Raw genomic sequence first — 25378 nt, forward strand, 5'->3', positions numbered from 1 at the left:
TTCAGATCTTGTTTTAATTCTTCTCTACATTACCATGGTAAAACATTTATCAAAGTCCAAGAGATTACCGATATGCTATAATGACCAATGACTTTACATTAAATAAACTCATCAGTGAAGTAACTGGAAAAAAGTTCAAATGTAAAGGGTGATTTACTATTATCTTTATACAGTATTGAAATGACCATAACACTCAAACACCAGAAAGTCCTAAGTAATATTAAACAGTAATTCATAACAGTTCATAACTGTGAAATGCTGTAACATCTTAAAGTACTTTCTGAATGACCAGAATGGATGAAATTTTGCTTAGTATAATTTTAGTTTTTTTACACAGAACTATATATTTTGAAAAACTGGTAATCCACGTAAGATATACACAAAACCCTTACCTGACTAGACTGTTCGATGAATAGAACTCCACGTTGCTCTTTGTTATGGACTAATGAGCTTATAATTCAATGAAACCCTTTTCACAAGTTCTAGTTTCTAGAATGGCATGTTCAGATAGTTTGGTCCTATTAATTTTATTAACAAAAATCTCCGCTTCCTTTATAAGACATGTAATTCCTCTTATTATCACCTTCTAAGGGCCAGACTTGATTTCTGTCTAAATAAACCACGAGTGTAACCCTCCAGTCCCTAGTCCGTGGGCACTTCATGAGCCTCAGTTCAGTGTTAAGTCAACACAGTGACCTTCCCATGAGTTTGCCATTGGAGATTTTAGTCATTTTAATACTTTCCACAGAATACCCTGTCTTTCTCTAGGCTTTAGTCAAATTAATAATGGCATGTGGTATTCCTTAGCATAACCTGCCAAAATGTGATAATTTCCTTCGAAGAAAAGCCATGGGCTGCAATCACACGTCTGAGTTGACAGACATCCAAATGGATCCTATACAAAAAGAAAAGGTTGGTGTCTTCTGGAATATGGATGTCTACTTTTAATAAGTTCAAACAGATCCCAACATAAACATCTTCAAACTTGATGGGTTTTACATGACTCATCATTTCATAGATTCTTGGCACCAAATCTATGGACATTATATAACCCAACCCACTGCAGTATGGAGGAAACACCTTGAAGGGATACTCCTGGTATGAAATATGGGCTTTTTGATAAAAACCTCTATAGGAATAGTTATCAATCAAAGGATAACCTGTGAAAAACTTCTCTGAGTGGTTTACATTTAAAAGATACTTCACTAAATTGCCAGTATTGATGAAAACATCAGTGTCTGTTTTCATGATGTACTTGGCATTGGGGCAAAACTCAGTTACCCACCTGAATGCCATAATTGTTTTCAAGGTCAGATTATTATATGTGTCTAAAAAATCCTGTCGTATTATGTCACCATAAAGAAGGTGTTCATCCTCTAAGGACAATGCTAACATTTTGTCTTCCTTTTCAGCCTGTTGGCCTAATAAGAAAAATGTAAGAACTTCATATCCCCACCAAGACTTTTTTTCACCCCAAGTAACTCTAATGGCCTGTCTGGCTTTCACATCTGAAGGGTGTGAGGTCACCAGGATGACAAGAAATGGGTTCTGATGAGAGCAGTTTGAATGCTCTCGAAGTGTGAAGCGAAAGTCTTGTCTGTAAATTGGCTCATACTCATAGAAGTACATCCAGTTTACACGTTCTATTACATTGTAGTGGGGCAGGCTGAGGTACCACATCACAAGGAAACTCAGGAGTGACAGCAGGAGGAGGCTCCATTTGAGGGATCTCAGTGACATCCTACTCGGAAGGGTGGTCAAGAGAGAGAGGGCCATCCACAGCAGCTCAGAAGCACGTGAGCCTCAGGTCCTGCAAGATTTATCAGAGAGCTGGTTAGTACTCCAGTACCCAAGATTCATTATTAAATGATAATTGATTCATCTACTTAAAGTGAAAGAGTTGGGACGAAAGCTCCCAAACAAAACCCAGCATCCTGATCTGAACCTACTTAATTTCATTTAACTCTAAGCAAATGTATACCAACAACCAAGAGTGCATTTTAGCTTTTTACATTAAGACCGAGGTTAAAAACATATCCTTCTTTGCTTTGGGAAAATAATTTTTGTTTGGTTTAAATAACTGTTGAAATAGGATTTTGTCCTGAATGTCCAGAGGGACAGGGAGAGATGTGTAATGGAGGTTAAAAAATAAACCTGCAACAAAAACAAAAACAAAAAAAGCCACATTTCTTCTTCACTGCTATGGAAAAGAAGTAAAGAAATTAATGCAAAGAGCTATTACCAGCAACATGTCCCATTAAACCAAAGGTCTTTCTCCTATGTGTGATCTGATGTGCATTCTAGCAAATCTGGAATAAGGAAAACCCAGTAGCTACAATTAATTATTCATGTGAAATGAGATGAAAGCAGAGACTCTTCACCTGAGAGGCAAGCCCTCTAGACATAAGCAGGATAACCATCTCCATAGCTTTTTAAATGCTCAAGACTGCAATAGCTTTTATTTGCCCAAAACACATCCCAGCTCCCCTTTTACCTCACTGGCTGAACTCAGTGCTCAGTCTGAATAGCAAGGGCTTAATATTAAAGGCCTGTCCCTAGTACTGAGTGTTCATGTGTTTCCCATTCTAGTCTATTTCAGAAACCCTGTGCCAGATCAGAATCATGGGATGGAACCTCCAAGAACACGTGCTTTTATACTCAATCCCCCCCACCTAGCTGAGATGAGAACAGAGTTAGGAGACACAGAGCACTCAGCCCGCAGTGACAGTGCAGCCCCTGCTCTGCGCTAGATCCCAAGGACAAGGCTGGTTTACAATTCAGGACCTTGCACAGCTTTCCTGGGATCAAGATATAAGACAAACACATACTAAGTGGTTCCTAGATCTTCACAGACTATACGAGGCACCAAGACCAAAGGAAGATGGGAGAAGAAGAAAATCCCAAGGCAACAGGGAAACATGGCAGGATGGTGTAGCACAACCTGTTTATATCAAATGTTATGGGACCTCAAAATAAGGGACAAATCAACAACATGAGGGGCAGGCGGAGTAGGTTCTGACAGTGTCCTTTCATCTACAATCAGCTGCGGGGAGGGCTCCTCGGAAGCCAGAATTTGTTATGGAAAGTATACATTAATGTCATTATATGGAATGGCTGGCCTCCCAAGGGTTCCACCCTGGGTCAATCTTAGGTCTTTGGACACACAGCTGTTCTTACTCTTAATACTATGAAGATGACAGGATCCCAAGACTCCGTGTCCTCTCTATCTGGCCATATCTTACCTGCCCTGATTAGTTCTGGCCACGGTAATCTTTCCTTTCTATGGTGCATGATACAATGGAATGTTCTGACAAACTCTCCAGTTTCACATATATGCGTCTTGCCTCTTGGTTTATAGTCTATGACTTTGTTGGCAAAGTTTTTCTCACATAATGAAAGTGCAAGACAGAGAAAGACCTACAGCAGGAGTGCAATGAACACAGACTTTTGTGTTATGCTATTTCTAGTTGTATATGAATAAAAGGTAGGTCTGTGTATTCCACTTCATTTTCCTTTCTCCACCTTACTAGGCTACACAGCCAGCTCGGAAAAACATGAAACAGAGAGACCTAGAGAAAGGATTAGAGAAATAATTAACCTCTTACATTTTCTCCTCATCTGGCTACTAGACACTGCACAGCCTTACGATGCTCAATTTACACCTTAGCCAACGACGATTTGTAAATTTATGACAATAGTTGTCAGATGACAGTTTTACGTCTTATCTAACAAATCAGCCCATTATAATACACTTCAGACAAACAGGAAGAAAGTATCCTGTTGAGGAGCAGCATTTATAATTGCACATAGGCAACGAAGGCCCTGTTCCCCTTCAGTAATGGGAAGAACTCAAAACAGCAAATCTTTTTTTTTTTTTTAATTTTTTATTTATTTATAATAGTCACACAGAGAGAGAGAGGCAGAGACATAGGCAGAGGGAGAAGCAGGCTCCATGCACCAGGAGCCCGATGTGGGATTCGATCCTGGGTCTCCAGGATCACGTCCCAGGCCAAAGGCAGGCGCTAAACCGCTGCGCCACTCAGGGATCCCTAAAACAGCAAATCTTATGACAAAAGTTATCTTACGTGCATCCTATAAGCCACAGTTTCTAAATGTGAAAATGGGACTATGGTTGTGACATCTACTCCTTGTGGGTCCACAAAGATAATAAAGTGCCAGCGAGGAGAAGAGGAGCTTTCTGGTCCAAAAAAGGGGAAAGGTCTTTAAAGGACTGGCCAGACAGACTGTAGATTACCCACAGCACAGGTGGTTCTAAAGGGAGAGACCAGAGTCACTCCCCAGCTCTGTCCCTCAACAAACAAGGTGAGCAGGCGGGTTCTTATTCTCTTATAACCTCAGTTTCTGTATCTCTACACTAAAGATGTCAGGACAGTGTAAATGGGGATGATAACGTGTACAAAACACATCGCTGGCCGTTAAGTGTTCAATAAATAGAGTCCTGTCATCACCAGCTGTGTTCCTCTCTTGGCAGCTATTCTATCCTGTTTGTGTTCTCTACATTGATTTTTATTGTCAAAGGAGTTATCCTACAAAAATAATCTTTATGAACTCTTACTACTTTAAGAAAAATGTTTCAGAGCCATGAATATATTTCCATTTCTTACCTACTTCTTGATTTATTTCTTCTGGGTAAAAGACCTTCAATTTCATCAACTGGATATTCAGTAGTCTGCAGCAGTCAAAAATAATGTTTGAAATTTCTGTAAGATAGATAAGAAACTTAACAGCATTTACTTATGAGTCAGGAGATCAGAGGTCAAAGAGGAGAAAAGAAGCCAGCCCACCTCCTCTAATTTCTTTCTGAACTAGCAACAGATACTGAAATAAAAAGTTAAGTCACTACCAGTCCACAGAACTCAGAGAGTTCATGGCTTCATCATGGGAAAAGAGCACTTGGTATTCAAGGCTTAAAACATACATCCAAGTTCTTACCTTAACCACTGTCCTAGGGCACGCTACCAGTTTCATTTCCCTGATTAAGAACTTGAGGGTCACTAAAATAAGTGATACACAAAACTTCTAAGAGATACTGTCTGGTATCCTCTCTTTAATTGTCTGTTCCACAGATGCATTCACAGGAGGCAACCCCGACATGCGACTGTCAACTACTACTTCCCAACCCACCCTTCTCCTTTGAACCTACATCTCTATTCACAAATACCCCAGGAGCATTAATAAACTGTGAGAAGAGAAACAGTGAGGCAAATCCCACTTTCTCCCATGATTCAGTATGTTCGTATCTTGGTTTCTACTAGTCAGTTTGAAAACCAGAGCAAGACACAAAAAGCAGGGAGGCACTGACATATATCAGATACCTCTCATACAAAAAATTTTCCCAATGGATTAAAGATTCAAGCGAGAAAAAAATGAACCTTTCATAGCACTAAAAGAAAATATGAATATTTTAATAGTTTTGAAGTTGGGAAGATCTTTTAATTACTCAACTGTAAGGAAACAGCATAGAACCCATAAATGAAATTTTGATCAAAATTTCAAAAATTTCTTAACAAGACTGAAAAGCAAAAATATAAAAACAAAAAACTGAAAAAATAAACAACAATATAAAGCACAAACAAGGTTAAAGATAAAAAGCCACCTGGGGGGAAAAAAAAACACCTGAAATTTCATGACAAAGATTTGTAAGCCCAATAAAAATAGAGACTTAACATAAATTAAGAACAAGATGAATTATACTATAAGAGAATAAATGGTCAAAAGAGAAGTTCTCAAAAGAACTACTGATCGCTCAAAAGTGATCAATAAAACAGGAAAAGATGTTCAAATGCACAAGTAGAAATATTGACAAAAATCGCAAACCAGCAAATTCAAGGAAAAAATATAACAATACTCAGTATGTGTGAGGAAAAAGACATTCTCGTGCACTTGGGGGGGGGAATTTGAAAACATATAGAAAAATTTTAAATATGTACACCCTTTGACCAAGCAATACTACTGCTAGCAATTTATCCTACAGAAATAAACAGGTGACTATGCCCAATTTATAATACGAAAAATATCTGATTTAAATGCCTCCCACTAGGGAACTGGTTCAACAAAATTATGATACATCCATACAGGAACATATGTTTATTCATTATATAAAATGAAGCTTACTTATATTCCCTTGATATGTTACTAAATGAAAAATGCAGTTGCAAAACTGCTTATGGGCTATGAGTCCTTTTGAAATATGAAAAGATAATGATCTATAAACACACAGAGTCACATATGCTGAGCAAGATTTCTAGAATCATGTGTTCCAATATGTCAATGGTTTTTATTCTGTGGGATTTCTGGCAGATTTCTTCTTTCTTTCATTTTTCTTTCTGTATCATATGGATTTTTCCATGCTATGATGCATAGTCTTCGTAAATACATAAAAACAAAGCCAAAAAATTTAATTTTATCCTTGTGTATCTCAAAGTTCCACTGAGCAGCAGCAACCCTAAGCTTGTAGTCAGGATCTGAGTTTCATCTTATCCTAGCTCTTCTCTCAAAGTGTGACCAATTCATGATATTTCTATTTGGTATTATTCTCTCTTATTCCAGTGAATATTATCTCAATATAGTAAGGAATGATTTTAAAAATCTACTCAAGGGACTGCCTGGGCGGCTCAGTGGTTAAGTGTCTGACTTCGGCTCAGGGTGTGATCCCAGAGTCCCAGGATCGAGTCCCACATCGGGCTCCCTGAGTGGAGCCTGCTTCTCCCTCTGCTTGTGTCTCTGCCTCTCTCTCTCTCTCTCTCTGCGTCTCTCAAATAAATAAATAAAATCTTTAAAATAAAAAATAAAAAAATAAAAAATAAAAATCTCAAAACATAGTAATTGGATTTATATTAGGTTATATTTTATTAATTATAATATAATATTATAATTATGTAATTATAATATTTATATGTAATTATATTATATAATTTTTATGTGATTATATTAAATTATATTTATATATTAATATAAATATATTTATATTAATATAAATCTAATAGAATTTATATTAGCTAATAATATTAGCACTTATATATGTGTATATACACACACACACACACTCACATATATCTAAAATAGTTTATGAAGTATTCACAACAAATATTATTAGTTCCCCTCAATAACTCTATATACTAGGTCAGTTGATTTTACTGTACCTTTTTTATAGCTAAATTTTAGAGATTTCAAGTGAAATAAAGACACTTTCAAACAGAGCAGGACTTATAAAGTCCACAAACTCTAGCTGAAAGTACCAAAGGACTATACTTCAGAATGTAGAAAAATGAACTCAGGAGGATGGAATGGCATCAAAGAAACAAACAGAAGCAAGGAGATAATTAAAAGATAGTAAAAACTAATACAGATAGTAAAACAAGAGAGAGAATAATAAGAACAAAAATGATTTTTTTTAATGTGGTCAGAAAAAGTGAAACTAAAATAACATAAAAATGACAGCGTTGCTATAAATAGATTTTTACAAAATTAAAATGTTAATATTCTTACCTAATTCAGAAGGCACAAGGAAAGAGTGATAAACTTTAACACTATACAAAAAAATTCATTTAAGAATATATATTAACCTTCAGAAGGACCATTGATATAACAGATAGGTGGAATATATATCTTCCACACTGAGAAATAAAAGGAACAAAGCAAGCTATCAATTCAATAGAGAGTAGAAGAAGAGAAAAAAAAAAAAAAAAGGCAGAGAAAATGCATGGCAAATAGAAAACACAAAATATGTCAGAACTAAATACAAATGGTGGCCCCAGGTGGCTTAGTTGGTTGGGCATTCATGGTTTAAGCTCAGGTCATGATTTCAGGGTCACAAGATCAAGTCCCACGTCTGGCTCTGCCCTGGGCATGGAGTCTGCTCAAGATTCTCTCTCCCTCTCCCTCTGCCCCACCCCTTCTAAAAAAAAGTAAAATGAGAAGTTTAAAAAAATAAAAGAAGTAAATATAAATATATTGTCAGAGTGAATATAAACTCACCTACTAAAAGATAAGAGACTCTCAAATTGGCTTAAAATTCTGCTATTATACTGCTTATAAGACACATGCCTAAAACAACAAAAATTTTAAAATTAGTAAATAAGAAAACATATCAGGAAAATGCCAATCAGAAGGCTGCTACAATTAAATATTAATGTCACATATTTTAAATAAACAGCAATTAAAAGGGACAAGAAAATTGTGCTACCAATAAAGGAGCCATCCAATAAGATAATTTAACAATCATGAAGCTACATAAACATAAAAACAAAGCCTCAAAAATATATAAAGCAAACTCTGAAAAGTATCAGTACAAATGGAAAAATCTATAATCCTAATGGGAGGTTTTTAACAAATCCCTCTAAATAACTAATACATCAAGCAGGCCAAAAATAAGGATATGAGTATTTCAAATAATATTAACAAATGTAATTTAATAGAATAGTAATATTTGTTTCAAAATCACATGAGACATTTATTTAAAAATTGATGTTAGGTTATATAAGCCATTTTAAGAATCTTTAAAATTCAATTTAACAAGGATGCCTGGCTGGCTCAGCTGATAGAGCATGTGACTCCTGATCCCAGGGTCAGGAGTTCAAGCCCCATGTTAGATGTAGAGATTACTTAAATAAAACAAAAACAAACCTTAATTTAACAGAGACCACATTATTTGACCGCAATAGAACAAAAATGTAACTTGAAAAACTCTTAACAAAAGAAACTTGTTTGGAAACTCAACATCCTTATACACACACAATTTCTGTTTAATCCATAAATTTAAAGAGAATACCATACTGGAAAGTGTAAAATATGTGCAACTGAATAAGATGAATTTATTACATTTCAGTAAGGCATTATTACATCAACTCCTTAATTTAAAACTATTGGTTTGGGGCAAGGGGTTGGAAAGAAGACAAGGCTTTGTGGGGTTTGTTTTTGTTTTTTGTTTTAAAGAATGCTCTGTAGTTCAGGGAAGACAAACAGCTCTAACCAAAGAGGAAAAACTCCTCTCTAAAGAAAAATGCCAATTATAAATGTAGGTAGAATGACAAAACAAGAAAAGTATCATTTTGCAACCTCTCGTGAAATTATGGATTCAGGCAATGATTTTTTATTTTACTTTATTTATTTTTCATGAGAGACACAGAGCAAGAGGTAGAGACACAGGCAGAAGGAGAAGCAGGCTCCCTTTGGGGGGTGTGATGTGGGACTTGATCCCAGGACTCCGGGATCACGACCTGAGCCAAAAGCAGATGCTCAACCACTGAGCCACGTAGATGCTTCCAGGCAATGATTATTAATCAGTGTTTTAGTCATCAAAGTAAAGATTAATAAGGAATCGGACATCTGTGTGGTGCTAAAGTAACACCACAAAGATGACCCTTTACCTACAAGGACTGAAACAATATAAATTTTATACTGGCAGAATTAGAGTGCTAATAATCAAAGTTAGCATTATAAATGGTAGAACAAACACATACTATTTATCTCCCACCGAGATACAGTATGGAATGACAATATTATCTCTGATGAATCCTAGCCAAAACTGTTCAATTGGAACCAAATCAAAATTTATACAAAATACCGAGAACACAACAAGCTAAGGAACACCATAGGCAACATTCAAAGAAATCTAAGAGCTGGGATTGTCAATTAGCATGAAATCTTCAGCTAGTTATTACCAAGAGGAAAAAGGGATAGCTATAGATTTAAAATGATTTAAGGACACACAAATTGCTATGTATGGTCCTGGACTGGGTCCTGGAGAAATATGAATACAATCTATGTATTAGCTGATGCCAAAAAGATTATTAATCTATTTATGTGCAAAAATGTTAACCAGCTACAAAAGAAAATGTTCCAGTAAATAAATGTGGTATATCTATACAACAGAATACTATACAGTTACAAAAAGAAACAAAGTACTAATACAAGCTATAATAAATATCAGTTTTAAGAACTCAGAACATGGGGGCACCTGGGTGGCTCAGTTGGATGAGTGTCTGATTCTTGATTTCAGCTCTGGTCATGATCTTGGGGTTTTGGGATCAAGCCTTGCATTGAGCTCCGTGCTCGGTGTGGAGTCTGACTGGAATTCTCTCTCCCTCTGACTCTGCCCCTCCACTGTTTGCATGCACCCTCTCTCTCTTTCAAAATAAATAAAAACAAACACCTTTAAAAAAAAAACTCAAAACATGGATGAATCTAAAAAACATTAAGCTAAGTAAAAGAGGCCTGAAACAAAAGACCGTGTGTGTGTGTGTGTGTGTGTGTGTGTGTGTGTGTGTATGACTCCAGAAAAGGCAAATTTATGGACAGGTTAGTGGTTGCTTAGGGGTAGCATCAACAACTGGCTGCAAATGGAGATAAAGAATCATTTTGGAGTAATGGAAATATTTAAAATTTGATTTAGTGATGGCTGCAGAACTGTAAATTTAGTAAAAGTCACTGAATTGTATGATTAAGATGAAATAATTTTATGGTATGTAAGTCATACCTCAATAAAGCTGTTAAAAATAAAATTCAAAAAATTTGTCCTATTATTAAGAGTATATAAGAATAGAAAGTCAAGATATCTGTATTTATTTTTAAAAATTTCAGTAATAAAAACTAAAGAGAATTAAGGAAACAATTCCCTCTCTCATTCGTTATGGTGGAATAGAAAATGGTTAACACTTCTCTGGAGGGTAATAAATTTGTACAAATTACTTATACATTTACTCTTTTCTCAGTAATTTTGTTCCTGGAATTTACTTTAGGCACAGTCATTTATGTCTAAAATGATAAGACATTTTATTGTTATTAGATACAACATTATAATAGCAAGTAATTAGAAATAACCCAAGGAATCATTAACAAGGTATTACTTACATAAACAATGATACATCCAAAACAATGGAATACTATACAGATGTTTTAAAAAAAAGAATGAAGATATTTTCTAAGTACTGACATGAAAGATTTTTGGAAAGTATTAAGTGGAGAAGGAAGATGTAGAACAATGTTTACAATGTGCTAACTTTCGTATTAAAAGAAAGAGAAATAGGGCACCTGGGTGACTGAGTCTGTTAAGCATCCAACTCTTGATTTTGGCTCAGGTCATGATTTCAGGGTTGTGAGACAGAGTTCCACGTTGGGAATCCTCGCTCAGCAGGGAGTCTGTCTGAAATCTTGAAATTCTCTCCCTCTGCCCCTCCACCTGCCCCCCACCTCTAAAATAAATAAATCTTTTTTTAAAAAAGGAAAAGAAAAAAATATATATATTTGTATGTGTATGAGAAAAACAATGGAAAGACACATACAATGGGCAGGGAAGAATAGAGGAGATCAGAAAAGGAGTAGGAACATTCTTTTTTTTTTTTTTTTTTTAAGATTTTATTTATTTGAGATGGAGCAAGAGAGAGAGCACAAGCCAGAGGACAGAGGGAGAAGCAGGCTCCCTACTAAGCAGACAGCCTGATGCAGAGCTCATGATCTGAGCCAAAGGCGGATACTTAACCAGCTGAGCCACCCAGCCACCCCAAGAGCATCCCTTTCTTATATTACTTTATATTTCCCTGTTATATTACTTAATACTATTATTTGGTTATATTACTTTGTAAGTTATATAGTTTTTATAATATCTTGATTCTTAAAACACTTGAATACATCAAAATTCAAAACAATGAAAATAAAAATTTTTCCCTTTTCATTTTAAAGTGGTACATATAAAAACATACTGGATATAACTAAAGCAGTCCTTACAGAAAACTAACTTTTTTAAGAAAACTAATTTTTTAAAGATGGTGTATAATTTATATACAATAAAATTCACCCTTTTAATTTTACTGTTCTGTACAAGTAGATACCAGCACAATCAAGATATGAAGCAATTGTGATCACAACAAAAATTCTACAAACGTCTCCTTTTTTTTAAGAAGATTTTATTTATTCATTCATTCATTCATTCATTCATTCATTCGAGACAGAGAGAGGCAGAGACACAGGCAGAGGGAGAAGCAGGCTCCATGCAGGAGCCCGATGTGGGACTCAATCCCAGGACCCCAGGATAACAACCTGAGCTGAAGCAGGAGCTAAACCGCTAAGCCCCCAGGGGTCCCCCTACTAATGTCTCCTAATCAATTCTTCCCTGACCTCCATTTTCATCCCTTTAGTTTTGCCAAACCAGAAAATGTCATGTAAATAGAATGACACAGTATGCAGACTTTCAAGCATAATAATAGATTTTTTAAAAGACTGAAAATAAATGAGCTGAGTACTTAACTCAAGAAGTTAAAAAGATAATTCTAATATTATTACAGAAACAAGAAAACAGAAGGGATAAGATAAAGCAGAAAACAATGAAAAACAAAAAAGACGATTATTAAAAAACAAATATTAGGAACAGAAGGGAAGTGTCTAACCTGTCAGAGAAACTGTAGCAAATTTAATGATGAAACTTTAGAAATATTTCTATTAAAAAGTCAGGAAAAAGACAAGGATGCCCATTATTGCCTGTACTGTTCAGTGTTGTTCTAGAAAGTGTTACTGTCCACTAAAACAAGAAGAGGAGATAAGATGAAAAAACTGTTAAGGAAGAAAAGAAAACCTGCTATTATTTTTATATTATGTAATCACCTACATCGAAAACTCAAAGGGAGAAAGACAACATACAAGAACGAACAGGTTTACCAAGATGCTGGATATGAGCTCACATATGTAATCTAAAACATAAAAAACCCAAAAATTTAAGGAAAAATACAGCACCAACAAAAACTACAGAGTTCAAATAAAGCTAACAAAAAGTGTGCAGGAACCTGGTGCAGAACAGTAAAAATCTTTTCTGAAGAATCAAAAAAAAAAAAAAAGTGAATAAACAAGAGAGAGCATTCTCAGGTATAAGATAACTCAAAAGTAAAGATTCCACTTTCCCAAATTAATAAATTCATAGGATTAATGAAAGGAACTTAATGATCTAGGAATAACCAACACAATTTTGAACACAAAGAATGAAGTTGGGGTGAGGTGTTATGAAGTCATCTCGCAGAGCTATAGTAATTAAAACAGAGCAGCAGAAAAACAGATTAAACAGTTGAATAGCACTAAGACCCGGAAGCAGATCTACACCTACGCTGGGACTTGAAAAATGGCAGAGTGCATCACAAACCAATGGGGAAAAAGATTCAATAAAATGGTTTTGGAATAAATGTGGCAAAAGTAAATCCATATTCATATTTATTTTCAAAATAAAATTCCAAGTAGATATAAGAAATTTAAAAAGGAAAGCTCAAACTATTATAGAAAATACAGCAGAATATCTTTGTGAACCTATGTGTCGGGAAAGCCTTTATAAACAAGTTACAAAAAGCATATCCTATCAAAGAGATGAGAAATACATTGGGTAACATTAAAATATAAAGCTTACAAAAAAAATACATAAAGCTTACAGAACAAGTTAAAAGGAGAGCCACAGACTCAGAGAAGATACATACGAGTAAAACAAAGGGCTGGCATCCAGAATCTTTTCATTATATTTTATATACAGTATATATTTGTAATCATATGTTGTTTGTATAAAGTTTATAAATCAAAATAATGGGTGACACGTAAGTAAAAAGTTCACAGAAAAGGAAATCAGAAAGGCCGATAAACATGAAAAGAGGGTCAGTGTCACTAGTGATCATGGAAATTCAAATTAAAGTCAGATACCAAATTTTTAACCCATCAGGAAATATCAAAAAGTTTATTATTAATAAGGTGTTAGAGTAAATGCTATTTGTCATACACAAAGTACACACCATTACTGGCCCTTTGGTAGGTAAGCAATATGGTTGCATCTAGCAAAATAAAAAATAGACTTTCCTTTCCTAGGACTATATCCTAGAAAAGCTTTCATTTGTGTACACATATGGAGACATGCGCAAGCATGCTCACTATGGGGCTATGAAAACAGATAATCTGAGGCAAATGAAATATCTATCCATAAGATAATAAATAAAATCTAGTACTGTCTTCCAATGAACTCCTACAAAACAACAGTTAAAAGGAATGAACTGGATTTATACACAGAGTACCAATTTGGATAGTACTAAAAAATAAAATATTTTTTTGTTTTGTTTTAAATATTTTATTTATTTATTCATGAGAGACAGAGAGAGAGAGAGGCAGAGACACAGGCAGAGGGAGAAGCAGGATCCATGCAGGGAGCCTGATGCGGGACTCGATCCCGGGACTCCAGGATCTTGCCCTGGGCCGAAGGCAGGCACTAAACCGCTGAGCCACTCAGTAATCCCCCCAAAATAAAATGGTGAGTAAAATATAGAAGTTGAAAAATTAAATAAATATGTCATACCATTTATATAAGTAGTTTTAAACTGCACACAAGAAACAGTGAGCTTTCAGAAGCAGTACACACACAAAACTATTTTTTTCTCCAAAGATTTTATTTACTAGAGAGAGAGAGAGAGAGAGAGAGAGAAAGAGAGAATGTGAGCACATGCACATGAGCTGAGGGAGGGGGAGGGACAGAGGGAAAGAGAGAAGCAGGCTACCCACCCACCACAGCCAGTTAGCTGCTCAACCAACTGAGCCACCCAGGTGCCCCCACACAAAACTTTTTTTTTTTTTAAGATTTTGTTTATTCATGAAAGACACAGAGAGGCAGAGACATAGGGAGAGGGAGAAGCAGGCTCCATGCAGGAAGCCTGATGCGGGACCGTGGGGCTCATCCCAGGACCTGGAGATCACCACCTGATCCAAAGGCAGACATCCAACCACTGAGCCATCCAGGTACCCCCACAACACTATTTTTTAAAGAAACTGCTGGACTATCTTCCACACTCAGCAGTGTGGGTGTCGCTGTGGAAGAATGAATGGGGCACGTGGTGAAAAGGGGAAAGAGAAGACTAGCCACAAATACTATGAAGTATTAGCATTTGTTAATTCAGGGTGATGGAAATATAGGCTTTCTCTTATATTTTCAGTTTTCTCTGTATTTTAAATTTATCAAAACAGGGAAAAAAAACTATAATAAAAATGCGTGGGTATCAGAGTTAAATGGCTCACCTAAATCTTGTATTTAATACTTAATGGTTGTGTGACTTTGGGGAAGTTACTTAACTTCTCAAAAATATCTTTTCCAGCTATAAACCTAGCACCGCAATACCAATTCAGTTACTGAGGTTTATGTGGAGAACACAGACTATTCAGTGAGTACACTAAGTAGTTTCTGGAGTTAAAGGGACACTCAGTATCTGTACATTATGTAGATATATGTGGACACGCTATGCTGTCACAGGACTCAAGCTGGTCTGACCTAAGAATTGGGATTGGCTCATACCCTAACAGTGGGAGCACAGGGCAGCTGCTCTCCTAGCACAAGCTTTCTCAGGAAGGTCGAGCTTTGCGAACTCTGATATTGTTCTAAATCACACGTTCAAGAGAGGGGTAGAAAGAATCTAAAACATCAATGAATAGAAAAATATAAAAAGGCCCAACAGGAAAATGCGCCATTATTTTGTTACTGACTTTTTAAATAATAATGCCATTTATCACTGTGAAGAAATATTTATAATTTAAAAATAATTTCTATTTTATAAAAGTTAAACTTGTGATTATATTAACTAAACATGTATGCTCCAAGTAGATTCTATATAATTTAAACAAAAAAATCTCTATCCCACAAGCCTAGCACGATGCTAATGCACAGGAGGCCACCAGTAACCACTTGTCCATATGGTCGTTGATCCACAATACCTGAAGAAACATCTCAAATAATAGAAAAGCCCAGAAAACTTCCAGGGACGAAAACAGGATGGCGCTTCCAATGCTTTAATCATCAAATAAAACCTCCATCCTCAGAGAAGAAATCTGCATCTCATTTATTAACACCAGAACTTTCTGGCAGCAAAGATAGCTGCATCTATCTCTTATCCATAAGTGTTATAGAGCCTTCAAATGGGTTCCAGAGACCAAAAAAACATGAAATCATTAAAATAAACTTAAATTAGTATTTCTTATGGAGGGCTTCTCAGTTTTTAATATGCTATTGTATATTGTCTGAGAAGAGGATATATTATGCAGTGTTTCTCAAATTTATCTGAAGAACCAATTTTAGGGATGCTTGGTTGACTCAGTGGTTGAGCATCTGCCTTCAGCTCAGGGCTTGATCCTGCAGTCCCGGGATGGAGTCCCACATTGGGCTGTCTGCATGGAGCCTGCTTCTCCCTCTAGGTCTCTGTCTCTGTGTCTCTCATGAATAAATAAATAAAATCTTAAAAAAAAAAAAAAAAACCTATTTTAATCTTCAGTGCTTCTGGCAGGACTGAACTCACACTTTGGAAACTCTTGTTCTAGATCATCTTTGTATTCACTGAATTAATAAACTAATTTTGGTGAATAAATAAAAATTTAAGTAGTAGTTTGGAGTCAAAAAATTATACAAACTGGTTCATTTTTTTTGGAAAACTTTTTGGTATTATTCACTAAACCTGAACAAACATGTACCCTACGATAGAGTGACTCCAGTCCTACGTAGAACACTCACCAATATGCAAATAGGAACACCAAAAAATGTTCAAGAACATTCACAACAGCACACTATCCATGATTACTATAACATGGAAACCACCACGGTACAAGAGAGAAACAAATTCATATAACAGGCCGTTATACAAAATGGAAATGAACAAACTACCTCACTTGACATTCTAGAGAGCCTCTCAAACACAACAATGTTGAGCTAAAGAAGCCACAAGACACATAAAGAACAGACGCTATAATTCCATTTACACAAAGATGAAAAGCAGGCAAAAATAATCTCTAGTGTCAGAGATTACCAAGGACACTGGTAATCCCTGGAGACAGGAAAAATAACTGGTAGGAGCATGAAGGGGCTTTCCGGCATTCTGGCCATATTCTATTTCTTGACCTAGATGGTGCTTACCAGTGTGTTCACTATGATAATTAATTTTCTAATCTGTACTTTTTCTTTTGCATGTTATACTTTAAAAAAAAGTTAGAACAGCTTGGCAATCCAATCAGCCATTCTGTTTATTTGGTTACTGTGCACAATCAATGTTGGAAGGCACCTACATGATATCCTGGCCCTAGGTGCCCAGCTGTGGTGAGAGCACCAGGAACTGCTACCAGACACTAACTCACCTAATCTTCAAGACAGCCCACCAAAAAAAAAAAAAAAAAAAAAGTGCTTTGGTTAACATTTTTTGAGGGAGATCTATCTATCCTGTCTGTCTCTCTATACTGTCTCTCAGGGAAACACAAGTCCCCCCACCTCATCTTGCTGCCATGCCTCCTCCCATCCCTATTTCAGCCATAATGGCTTCGTTTCTGAGCTGCAAATGTGTCAAACTTTCCCTCAGGAAGTCTGCACTTACTGTCCCCAAACCCAAAAGCTGGTTCCTGAAAAGGATGGCTCCTTCTCCTGCCTCAGATCCCAGCAAAATGCCACTTAGGAGAGTCCTTCCCTGACCTCTTTTCTCAAGTTGTTTCCCAATCTATACTTTCTAGCACACCCCTCGCTATTCTCCTCTAGGCAATGAACCCACTTGGATTTTCTATTTGCCTACTGTCTGTTCCCTTTGTAAGAATCTGAGGTTTGTAAAGGAAAAGGTCTTACATGTCTTGTTCACTGCCATGTCCCTGGAACCTACAACACAGTGGGTGCTAGGTGGATATCTCAATGCCGTACAAATGGCCTGGTAGTGTGCTTTTATCCATTTAATATATTAAGAAAATATCCCCAAGAATAATTTGAATCCAAAAGCAAACTCCAGAATCTGTTAGATATGCTTATTTGTCTTCAGCTCTCTTGTGATACAAAGCCTTCTTCTAATAGGCTACACTAATTCTGATCATGTTCATATTAAAGATCCAGACATGAAAATGCAAAAACCAACCAAAAAACCCCATTTCAATAAAATTCTAAGCCAGGGCATACTAGATTTAGAGTCATCCAAGGTGAAAAATGTGTGCCATCACTAAAGAATAATCACAAAACTACTGCCAGTTGTGCAATATTATGACTCCTCTTCCACATAAAAAACAGTCCTGCAAAGGGCGGAAATCCTAATAGTCCAAACAAGGTCCTGTGCACACTGAGTTTAATACAAATCATAATTACACACATCAGTCGTGTCCTATTTCATATAAAGAGGGAGAACTACGTATCAATACACATCATGAAGAAAATTTCCCTACCAGCACCCTTTCAAATTGAACATGTTAATTCATAAACAAAGCAATATAAAGCTTACCATTCTGACCTCCTCTCATTATACTAGAAACAAACAAAACCAGTGATGCCTGACAGCTACCTCTCTCTTCCCTTTCTTTCCAAACCCAGTGGTTCTTAAATTTGGCTACAGTATTTTGTATTACAGTATCTTAGAGAACCTGAAAAACTGGAAGCCAGTTTATACTGGGGACTAACTAAATGAGAGTTGCAGAGAGAGGTTAGGCTCAGATGGCAGGATTTTTAAAGCTTTCCTGGTGATTCCAATGTGCTGTTCTAGATCTCACCATTCAAAGTACAGTGCATGAGCACTACCTGGGAGCTTGCTAGAAATGCAGAGCCTCAGGCCCAACCCCATCTGATCCCAGCGAATCAGAACTCTGTAGATGGTACTCCTATCATTATTAGAGTCCACTACATATTCCTCTAACTTACTACTATTTGCTTACATTTGTTCCATTTATAGAGCCTGCAGCTAACTCCCAATGTCTCTTATATGATACCATACTGTCTACAGTATATGTAAACTTGCAAATAAATTCTAGTTTATCTACAGTCTCCCTCCAAATCAGTGAGCTTTCCTTTTTTTTTTTTTCCAGTAAGCTCTACACTCAATGTGGGGCTTGAACTCACGACCCTGAGATCAAGAGTTACACGCTCTAATTGAGCCAGCTAGGCACTCCAATAAGCTTCCTTTTAGAGTCCAAAGATGGGGTTTCCTCTAGCTCTTAAGGTTCCTAAAGTTTTACTACCCTGAACATATAAGCCCACAGGAACTACTAGTAGAGGTTCACATGCCAAATGTGAACTTCTTCAGTTCCTCTTCTGTACAAGCTCCCCTCTCCCATGATCTTCCTCCTGCCTATGATCTTCCCATAACTGAGAATGATTTGAACTGTCAAAAGTCCTACAATAGGTACTTCTGGCAACTGGAGGAGAACTACAAAATACATTAACCTTTTCAAACCAAGGTGTGAAATATTCAAGTGGCATCAATCTATTTTAAGGATTATGCACATTTAATAAGTTTACGTCCCTCCTTACTTTCAAGCACAGCTGGACATATAACAGAAAATCAAATTTTATTTACTGAGTGGACGAACTGTAACCACTATCCTAGCTGAATTTAATAACACTCAAAAATGAAGTATGCTTTACTCTGTCAGGGCAAACAAAATTAACGTCAAAAAGAACTTGCTTTCTACTTTATCCAATTTCTTCACATTGTCCTCTCTCCAAAATTTTAGCCAAAGCCCTGGCTTGGTCCTGGCACTGCAGTAAGAACTTCCTGCACTTCCACTATATGTTGATTAAAACAATCTATGAGGTAGGCACTACTACTACGCATTTATTTTCCAGTTGAGGAGACTGAGATGTGGAGACCTGATCATTAGTTAGGGTCTCACAACTAAAAGCAAGGCTGGGGATCCAGGGGTCATCATCCAGAGAGGACTCCACAACCACTGTACCACAATGCATCCTTCCTAATTTGTGTTAATTGCACTGGCCTGCCATCTTCCATGTGGCTCTCTTCCACGTAGAGCAATACCTCTGATCTTCCTCAGGGATGCAGAACTGTCAAAGCTAACCCAGAATCTTAAAAAAAGGGGGGGAATTCTATGTGCAAACACTGTTCAATTCCAAGCAAATCATGCTCTTTTTAATTCTCACCCAATTTCCAACTAGTGTTTCAAGTCCACTTTTCAGAAATGGAGGAATTACTGAGAAGAATAATGTTAATAATGAGTTTATATTCCAAATAACCCTGAATAAATTACTGAGCTTTGGTAAACACTAGCAAATACTCAGATACAAAAGCAATGACCATCAGGAGCTAGAAGAGATTCAGAGCACTTGTCTAACTTATCTCCATATTCAAAAGGGTTCCTCCACCTGAGGATCAAGGAAAGCCTTAGATAACACACAAGAGTTAAGCTTCTCTGAAGAGGGCAGGGCACCAAATGGTCTTCCTGGAAAAGTGAGCCCCAAAACACTGTCTCACTGGTTTCAAAATCGGCTGATTAATCACAGCCAGCGTGCTTTCCATAGCTAGTCGTGTGTTCAACATATACTTCTTGGGCTCTTGCTGGACTGTGAGGATATAATACTGACCTAAACACCCAAACAGAACAAAAGTGTACCTCTGCACTCAGGGGCGAGAGGCACCCCTGAACAGCCACGTGAACGGAACAGCCTGAGGGAAGAGGTAACAAGATGACTGGGTCTGGAGAGAATCTAGGAAAACTGGAGCAGAGCAGAGATCGTACAAGTCAGGCCGAACAGCAGGAAGGCTGGCTTGAAAGCTGGGCTTCCTGTCTCTGTTTTGTTATAAACAGCTTTACCCATTGGAGGAAAAGGACAGGGGAAACTGCTCTAGTTAATATTTCTTCTCATTGTTGACCTAGGTTAGGAATATTACATATCTTTGTCATTCTTGTTTGTCAGGCTAAGTCACTGATTACCTTTCCCTTGGATATCTGAGTGTATGTCCTTCATTTATTCATTTGATATGCCAGACCTGTGTTAGAGGCTTTCCTGCAATGGGGAAAAAGATACCTGCCTTGCCTTCAAGTTGCTGACACTAGGCAGAGCAGGGAGGAAGGTTTAGGACTCTAAGGGCCAGACTGAACATTATGAGTAAAGCCCACCTAGAGAGGATGGGAGGGAGACCTCCCAGATCAAATGTCTCTAAATGTGTGGTCAGGGTACATGGCAGGGAGCCAACTTTGCACTCTAAGAATATAGAGATGCTTGATAAAAACGCAAATTATAGAACCTACTATCAGTTTAGAGAAAGAAAGAAAGAAGAGTTGATAATACTTTTTTTTGGTCTTAGAAAATGGGTATCTCCATCCTTAAAAACAAAGTCTGTTACCAAAAATAGAAGCCAAATATAGTGCTTCTTTATGCTAAGTTTAAAGAGCCTGTTCCAAATGCACAGCTTGGAGTTTAGCGGAAATCTATGTTCCAGCCACAGAATGGAAAAAAATAAATTTTAAGCAAAAGGGCAGGGAGCAAATTTTCTTTATGGGCCACACAGTCTCTGTCTCAGACACATGATTCTGTTTGTAGCAAAAATGGAGCCATAGACAATATTAAACAAATAGGTGTGGCTGTGCTCTAATAAACCTTATTTACCAAACAGGCTACTGGTCTGGAAGAGTTCTAAGCCCCGTGAAATGGCATACCTTAGAACATCAAGAAAATCTCAATCTCCTGGGAAGCCTGGCTGTTTCAGTTGGTAGAGCATGTGACTCCTGATCTCAGGGTCCTGAGTTCAAGCCCTACAGTGGGTATGGAGCTGAAAGAAGAAAAAGAAAAAGAAAAAGAAAAAGAAAAAGGAAAGAAAAGAGAAAGAAAGAGAGAGAGAGAAAGAAAGAAAGAAAATCTCAATCTTCTAAGATCTTTCTTCTCTGTGTTTCCTCATTACTGAAGAGGGGATCCTAGTGGTGGTGGTAACATGTTCCCCATATAACACGGTTCCTGGAGGGTAGACAGGGCTGATAAGTATTAACCTAGGCTACGGATACTCTAAGGGGACAACAAAAGGCCTGGCTTCCTGACTAACTCAGGGTCAGAAACACATAGAATGAAAAGTTAATAATCTATTCTAGCTTTCTGGCTCCTATCTGTATACCTCATTTCTCAGAGCTTCAAGGGGTACAGGTTATCTCCCTAGCCAAATCTTCCATTCTGCAGCATCTCAGGGCCTCACCCTAGGGATGTTCCGTAGCTTCATCTCCCCCTCATCTAGACAAACCTCCTACAAACCACACTTCCTGCACATACCCTCATTTTCCCCTCTCATCTAATTCACAATGCACCAAAAGCTCTGGTGCCAAAAGCAAATCAATATTTATAATAGGCAACTTTTTACTGAAACAAAACCATCGTTTGTGGTCCCAAAAAGAGATATTTGCAAAAGACAAGCTCTCAAATGAACTGCAACTTCCGAATGCATCTGCTGTACAAGGCCATTTAAGGGCATCCTATCTGATCCCCCACATTTGACCCCATTCATCAAGTTGTACAGTGTGGTTACCATGCAGTGAGCAGGGATGAGCAATGACAACTGTCAGAACTGTAAGAAAAAAAGCATATTTGGCCTGCACATTATATAGTTGTGAATGCAATAAAGGCACTTCCTCAAATGGGACTACCCCTGTATCATCCAATGGTGGAAAGAACAGAGCTGCAGACAGGGCACAGAGAGAAGGCAAGCCATTTCAAGGGGAAAGAATAGGAGAAAAAATATTCACTTGAGTATCTTTTTAGGAATAAAAAGGTGAATATGAAGGTGAATGTGAATATGACAACCAAATTAAGTTTATATAATTAATTTCTCCTGAGATACCACAGTAGTTTAACAGTAACCGAACTTTTAGAAACATATGTATCATCCAAAATGGTTTAATAAAGCTTAATACTGGGATGCCTGGGTGGCTCAGTGGTTGAGTGTCTGCCTTTGGCTGAGGGCCTGATCCTGGGGTCCTGGGATCGAGTCCCACATCGGGTTCCCTGCATGGAGCCTGCTTCTTCCTCTGCTTGTATCTCTGCCTCTCTCTCTCTCTCTCTCTCTCTGTGTGTGTGTGTCTCTCATGAATAAATAAAGTTTTTAAGAAAATAAAATAAAGCTTAACACTTACAACTCCTTAAATCCTTCAGGGGAAAAAAAACATATATATATATTAGAATATACAACAGAATTTGTGGTTGTGTAAATGGTCCTTAAAACCGTGTAAAGGAGATTATTACAGTCCATTTTAACCAGTCAGAAGAATTTCTTAATTAAAATAAGATGAACTTACCTACAGAATTTCAGATGAGACTAAATCAGATGAGATGTTTTTCTGCTGTTTTCCATATTCCATGCTTTAATTAAGCGATTTGCTGTGAACTACCGAGCAAAAGGACAGAAAAAGAATACATCTAAGTCACAACTCAACAACATTGAGCAACATGACATCTAAAATCAATGTTCTCTATACCCAGCAAGCTGCTACAGAAGTAAGTTATTATACCTCAGCATCTCTTCATTTTTGGGAAAGCCTTGGTCCTCCCTTCTTCCTCCCTGCTCTCAAACCACCTTAGGTATCCAATCTGGAATTATAATTTGGCCACTGTTGTGATAACAGGCTTTATTTTCGTGGCTGGAATTTACAACGACCGATTGACTTGAGTGAACCTTCTAGTCTAGGAGAAAGAAACGTTTTAGACTCTTATCTCTCAATAAATAGCTCCCTCCTCCAGACTGATACCAGCTCAGATGTGCTTTTCATCAGGCATCAACACTTTCTGGGAGCACAAAATCACCTCCCTACATCCTAAGACACCTGGGGAAAGCGGAAACACAAACTTACTCCCAGTTGTTGAAGACTGCAAACTCGGCTCTCACTTCACCTCTGAGCACAGAAAAAAAAAAAGATACGGTTTGGTCATCTGTTCCTTGCTACTAGCTTTTCCTGACCAAGGAGCCAGGTCCTTAAACGCTGGCATTATGCGCACAATACGGGCGGGGGGGGGGGGGGACGACAAAAAAACCAAAAACCCATCTCTGCCCTGCAAATCTCCCTCCCAGGCCAACAGTGAGGAGTGGAAGAGAAGGAAACACGGAATGCAACGCGTGCTTGTCACTGCTGGCATCATTCCTCGCTGCTTGGAAAAGTGAGGCTCCACTGCACCTTTCGGATTTCTCTTAAAATGCCTGTATGCCCGTTAAGTCCGCCTCCCCCAAATCGTGCAGCCCTAGCTCCTCGGGGTTCCCTTTCCCTCCGCCTAATTCCCCGTTCTCCTCCTCGGGCGCATATTGCTCACGGTCCCTCCCCTACGAGAAGAGCCCTCCCCCAGGGGCCTCCCAGGCCCTCTCCCCACCGCCTCGGGGCTGCGTCCCCGCCCGGGCCTGCTGGGAAAGCCGCGGAACCCGAGCCCCTGCCCCCGGCCTCCCCCCGCGTCGCGGCCAACGCGCCCCGGAGCGGGTCCCCGGGCGGGTCCCCGGGCGGGTCCCGGAGCGGGAGCGGGGGCGGCCCGGGGCGACGGGGATCCGGGGCCGCGCCCTCCGGCCGAGCGCGCAGCAGGACAGCGAGCTCCCCGCAGCCGCGCCCGGGCCCCCCCGCGGCCCCGCGCCCCTCCGCGCCGCCCGGGGCCCCGCCGAGCCCCTCCCGGCGCGCTCACCGCGGGGCCGGCGGCGGCGCGGCGCGGAGGCCGGAGCCCCGGGCGCGGCTGCTCCGGGAGAGGGCCCGCCCGCCCCGGCCTCGCCGGCCTCGCCGGCCTCGCCGCGCCGCCAGCGGAGGAGCGAGCCCCGGGGCCACGCCCGCCAGCGCGCCCCGCGGTCTCCGGGGCTTTCGAGCCGCCCCCGGCCGCCCGGCCTCGCTCACCTCCCGCGCGCCGCACGGAGCCGCCCCCACGCCCCGGGCTGGCGGCCGCCGCTGCCGCCCCGCGCGCGCTCGCGGCCTCCCGCAGCCGCACGCACGGCCGGGCGCGCGCAGACCACGCGGGAGCCCCTCGCACGCTCGCTCGCTCGCTCGCACGCACGCACGCACGCACGCGCGGGCCCCGAGCGCCGAGGGCGCGACCCCCGCCGCCCGCCGCCCGCCGCCCGCCGCCCGCCGCCCGCCGCCGCCCGCCGCCCGCCGTCGGGGCGCGCCCGCGCCGCCTCCTCGCCGCCGCCCCGCGTTCCCGCCGCGGGGCCCTCAGGTACGCGTTTCACCTCAGAGGCCCGCGGGGCTGCGGCCAGGATTCTGCCCGGTTTACCAGCGGCGGGGACGCCTGGCGTCGAGGCGGCCCCGAGGGGACTCGCTGGTTCCAGGCCGCCAGGAGCTGTGAGGTGGAGAAGAAACCTCGGCAAGTTCTTCAATCGCAGAAGGAAGGTGCGTTCTCCTAGAATCCACGGAGGACGAAGGGGGTGGGGCGAGGTGGGACGCGGCAGGTTTCCGTGGACTGGTGTCCGGCCAGGAATCTCCGGAAGGCGCCTGCTTTCGGGGAATCCATCTGGAAACTCTTAAAATATATATATATATATATATATTTTAAAGATTTTATTCATCCATTCACACACACACACACACACACACAGAGGCAGAGACACAAGCAGGCTCCACGCAGGGAGCCCCGCGCGGGACTCGATCCCAGGGCCCCAGGATCACGCCC

At 39.6% G+C, this 25378-nt stretch overlaps 1 protein-coding gene and 1 pseudogene across 26 annotated transcripts; one reads left to right on the forward strand and one right to left on the reverse strand.

Annotated features, from left to right (window-relative positions):
- On the reverse strand, positions 1-25079 carry B3GALNT1 (beta-1,3-N-acetylgalactosaminyltransferase 1 (globoside blood group)). 26 transcript variants are annotated; one of them, XM_035710275.2, is made up of 8 exons: positions 24939-25077; positions 23593-23634; positions 23254-23425; positions 23041-23129; positions 9980-10148; positions 7999-8067; positions 4626-4721; positions 1-1810 (listed from the first exon to the last, which is right to left on the reverse strand). In XM_035710275.2, exon 8 carries the CDS (start codon positions 1774-1776, stop codon positions 781-783), a length of 996 nt encoding a protein of 331 aa, XP_035566168.1. In that variant the 5' UTR covers positions 1777-1810; positions 4626-4721; positions 7999-8067; positions 9980-10148; positions 23041-23129; positions 23254-23425; positions 23593-23634; positions 24939-25077; the 3' UTR covers positions 1-780. The 26 variants fall into 26 exon arrangements, with proteins under 26 accessions (XP_035566168.1, XP_025281227.1, XP_048961816.1 ...); XM_025425442.3 differs by lacking the exon at positions 9980-10148 and adding an exon at positions 21421-21533; XM_049105859.1 differs by lacking the exons at positions 9980-10148; positions 23254-23425 and adding an exon at positions 21421-21533.
- The window catches only part of LOC118353294 (translation initiation factor IF-2-like), a 57432-nt pseudogene continuing 55245 nt past the window's right edge, over positions 23192-25378 (forward strand).

Source organism: Canis lupus, chromosome 34, assembly GCF_003254725.2.
Source record: "Canis lupus dingo isolate Sandy chromosome 34, ASM325472v2, whole genome shotgun sequence".
Lineage (NCBI taxonomy): Eukaryota > Metazoa > Chordata > Mammalia > Carnivora > Canidae > Canis > Canis lupus.

Bases quoted from the DNA above. Each gene is read 5' to 3' on its own strand.
- B3GALNT1 (XM_025425436.3), bottom strand. From the start codon at position 1,776: ATGGCCCTCTCTCTCTTGACCACCCTTCCGAGTAGGATGTCACTGAGA.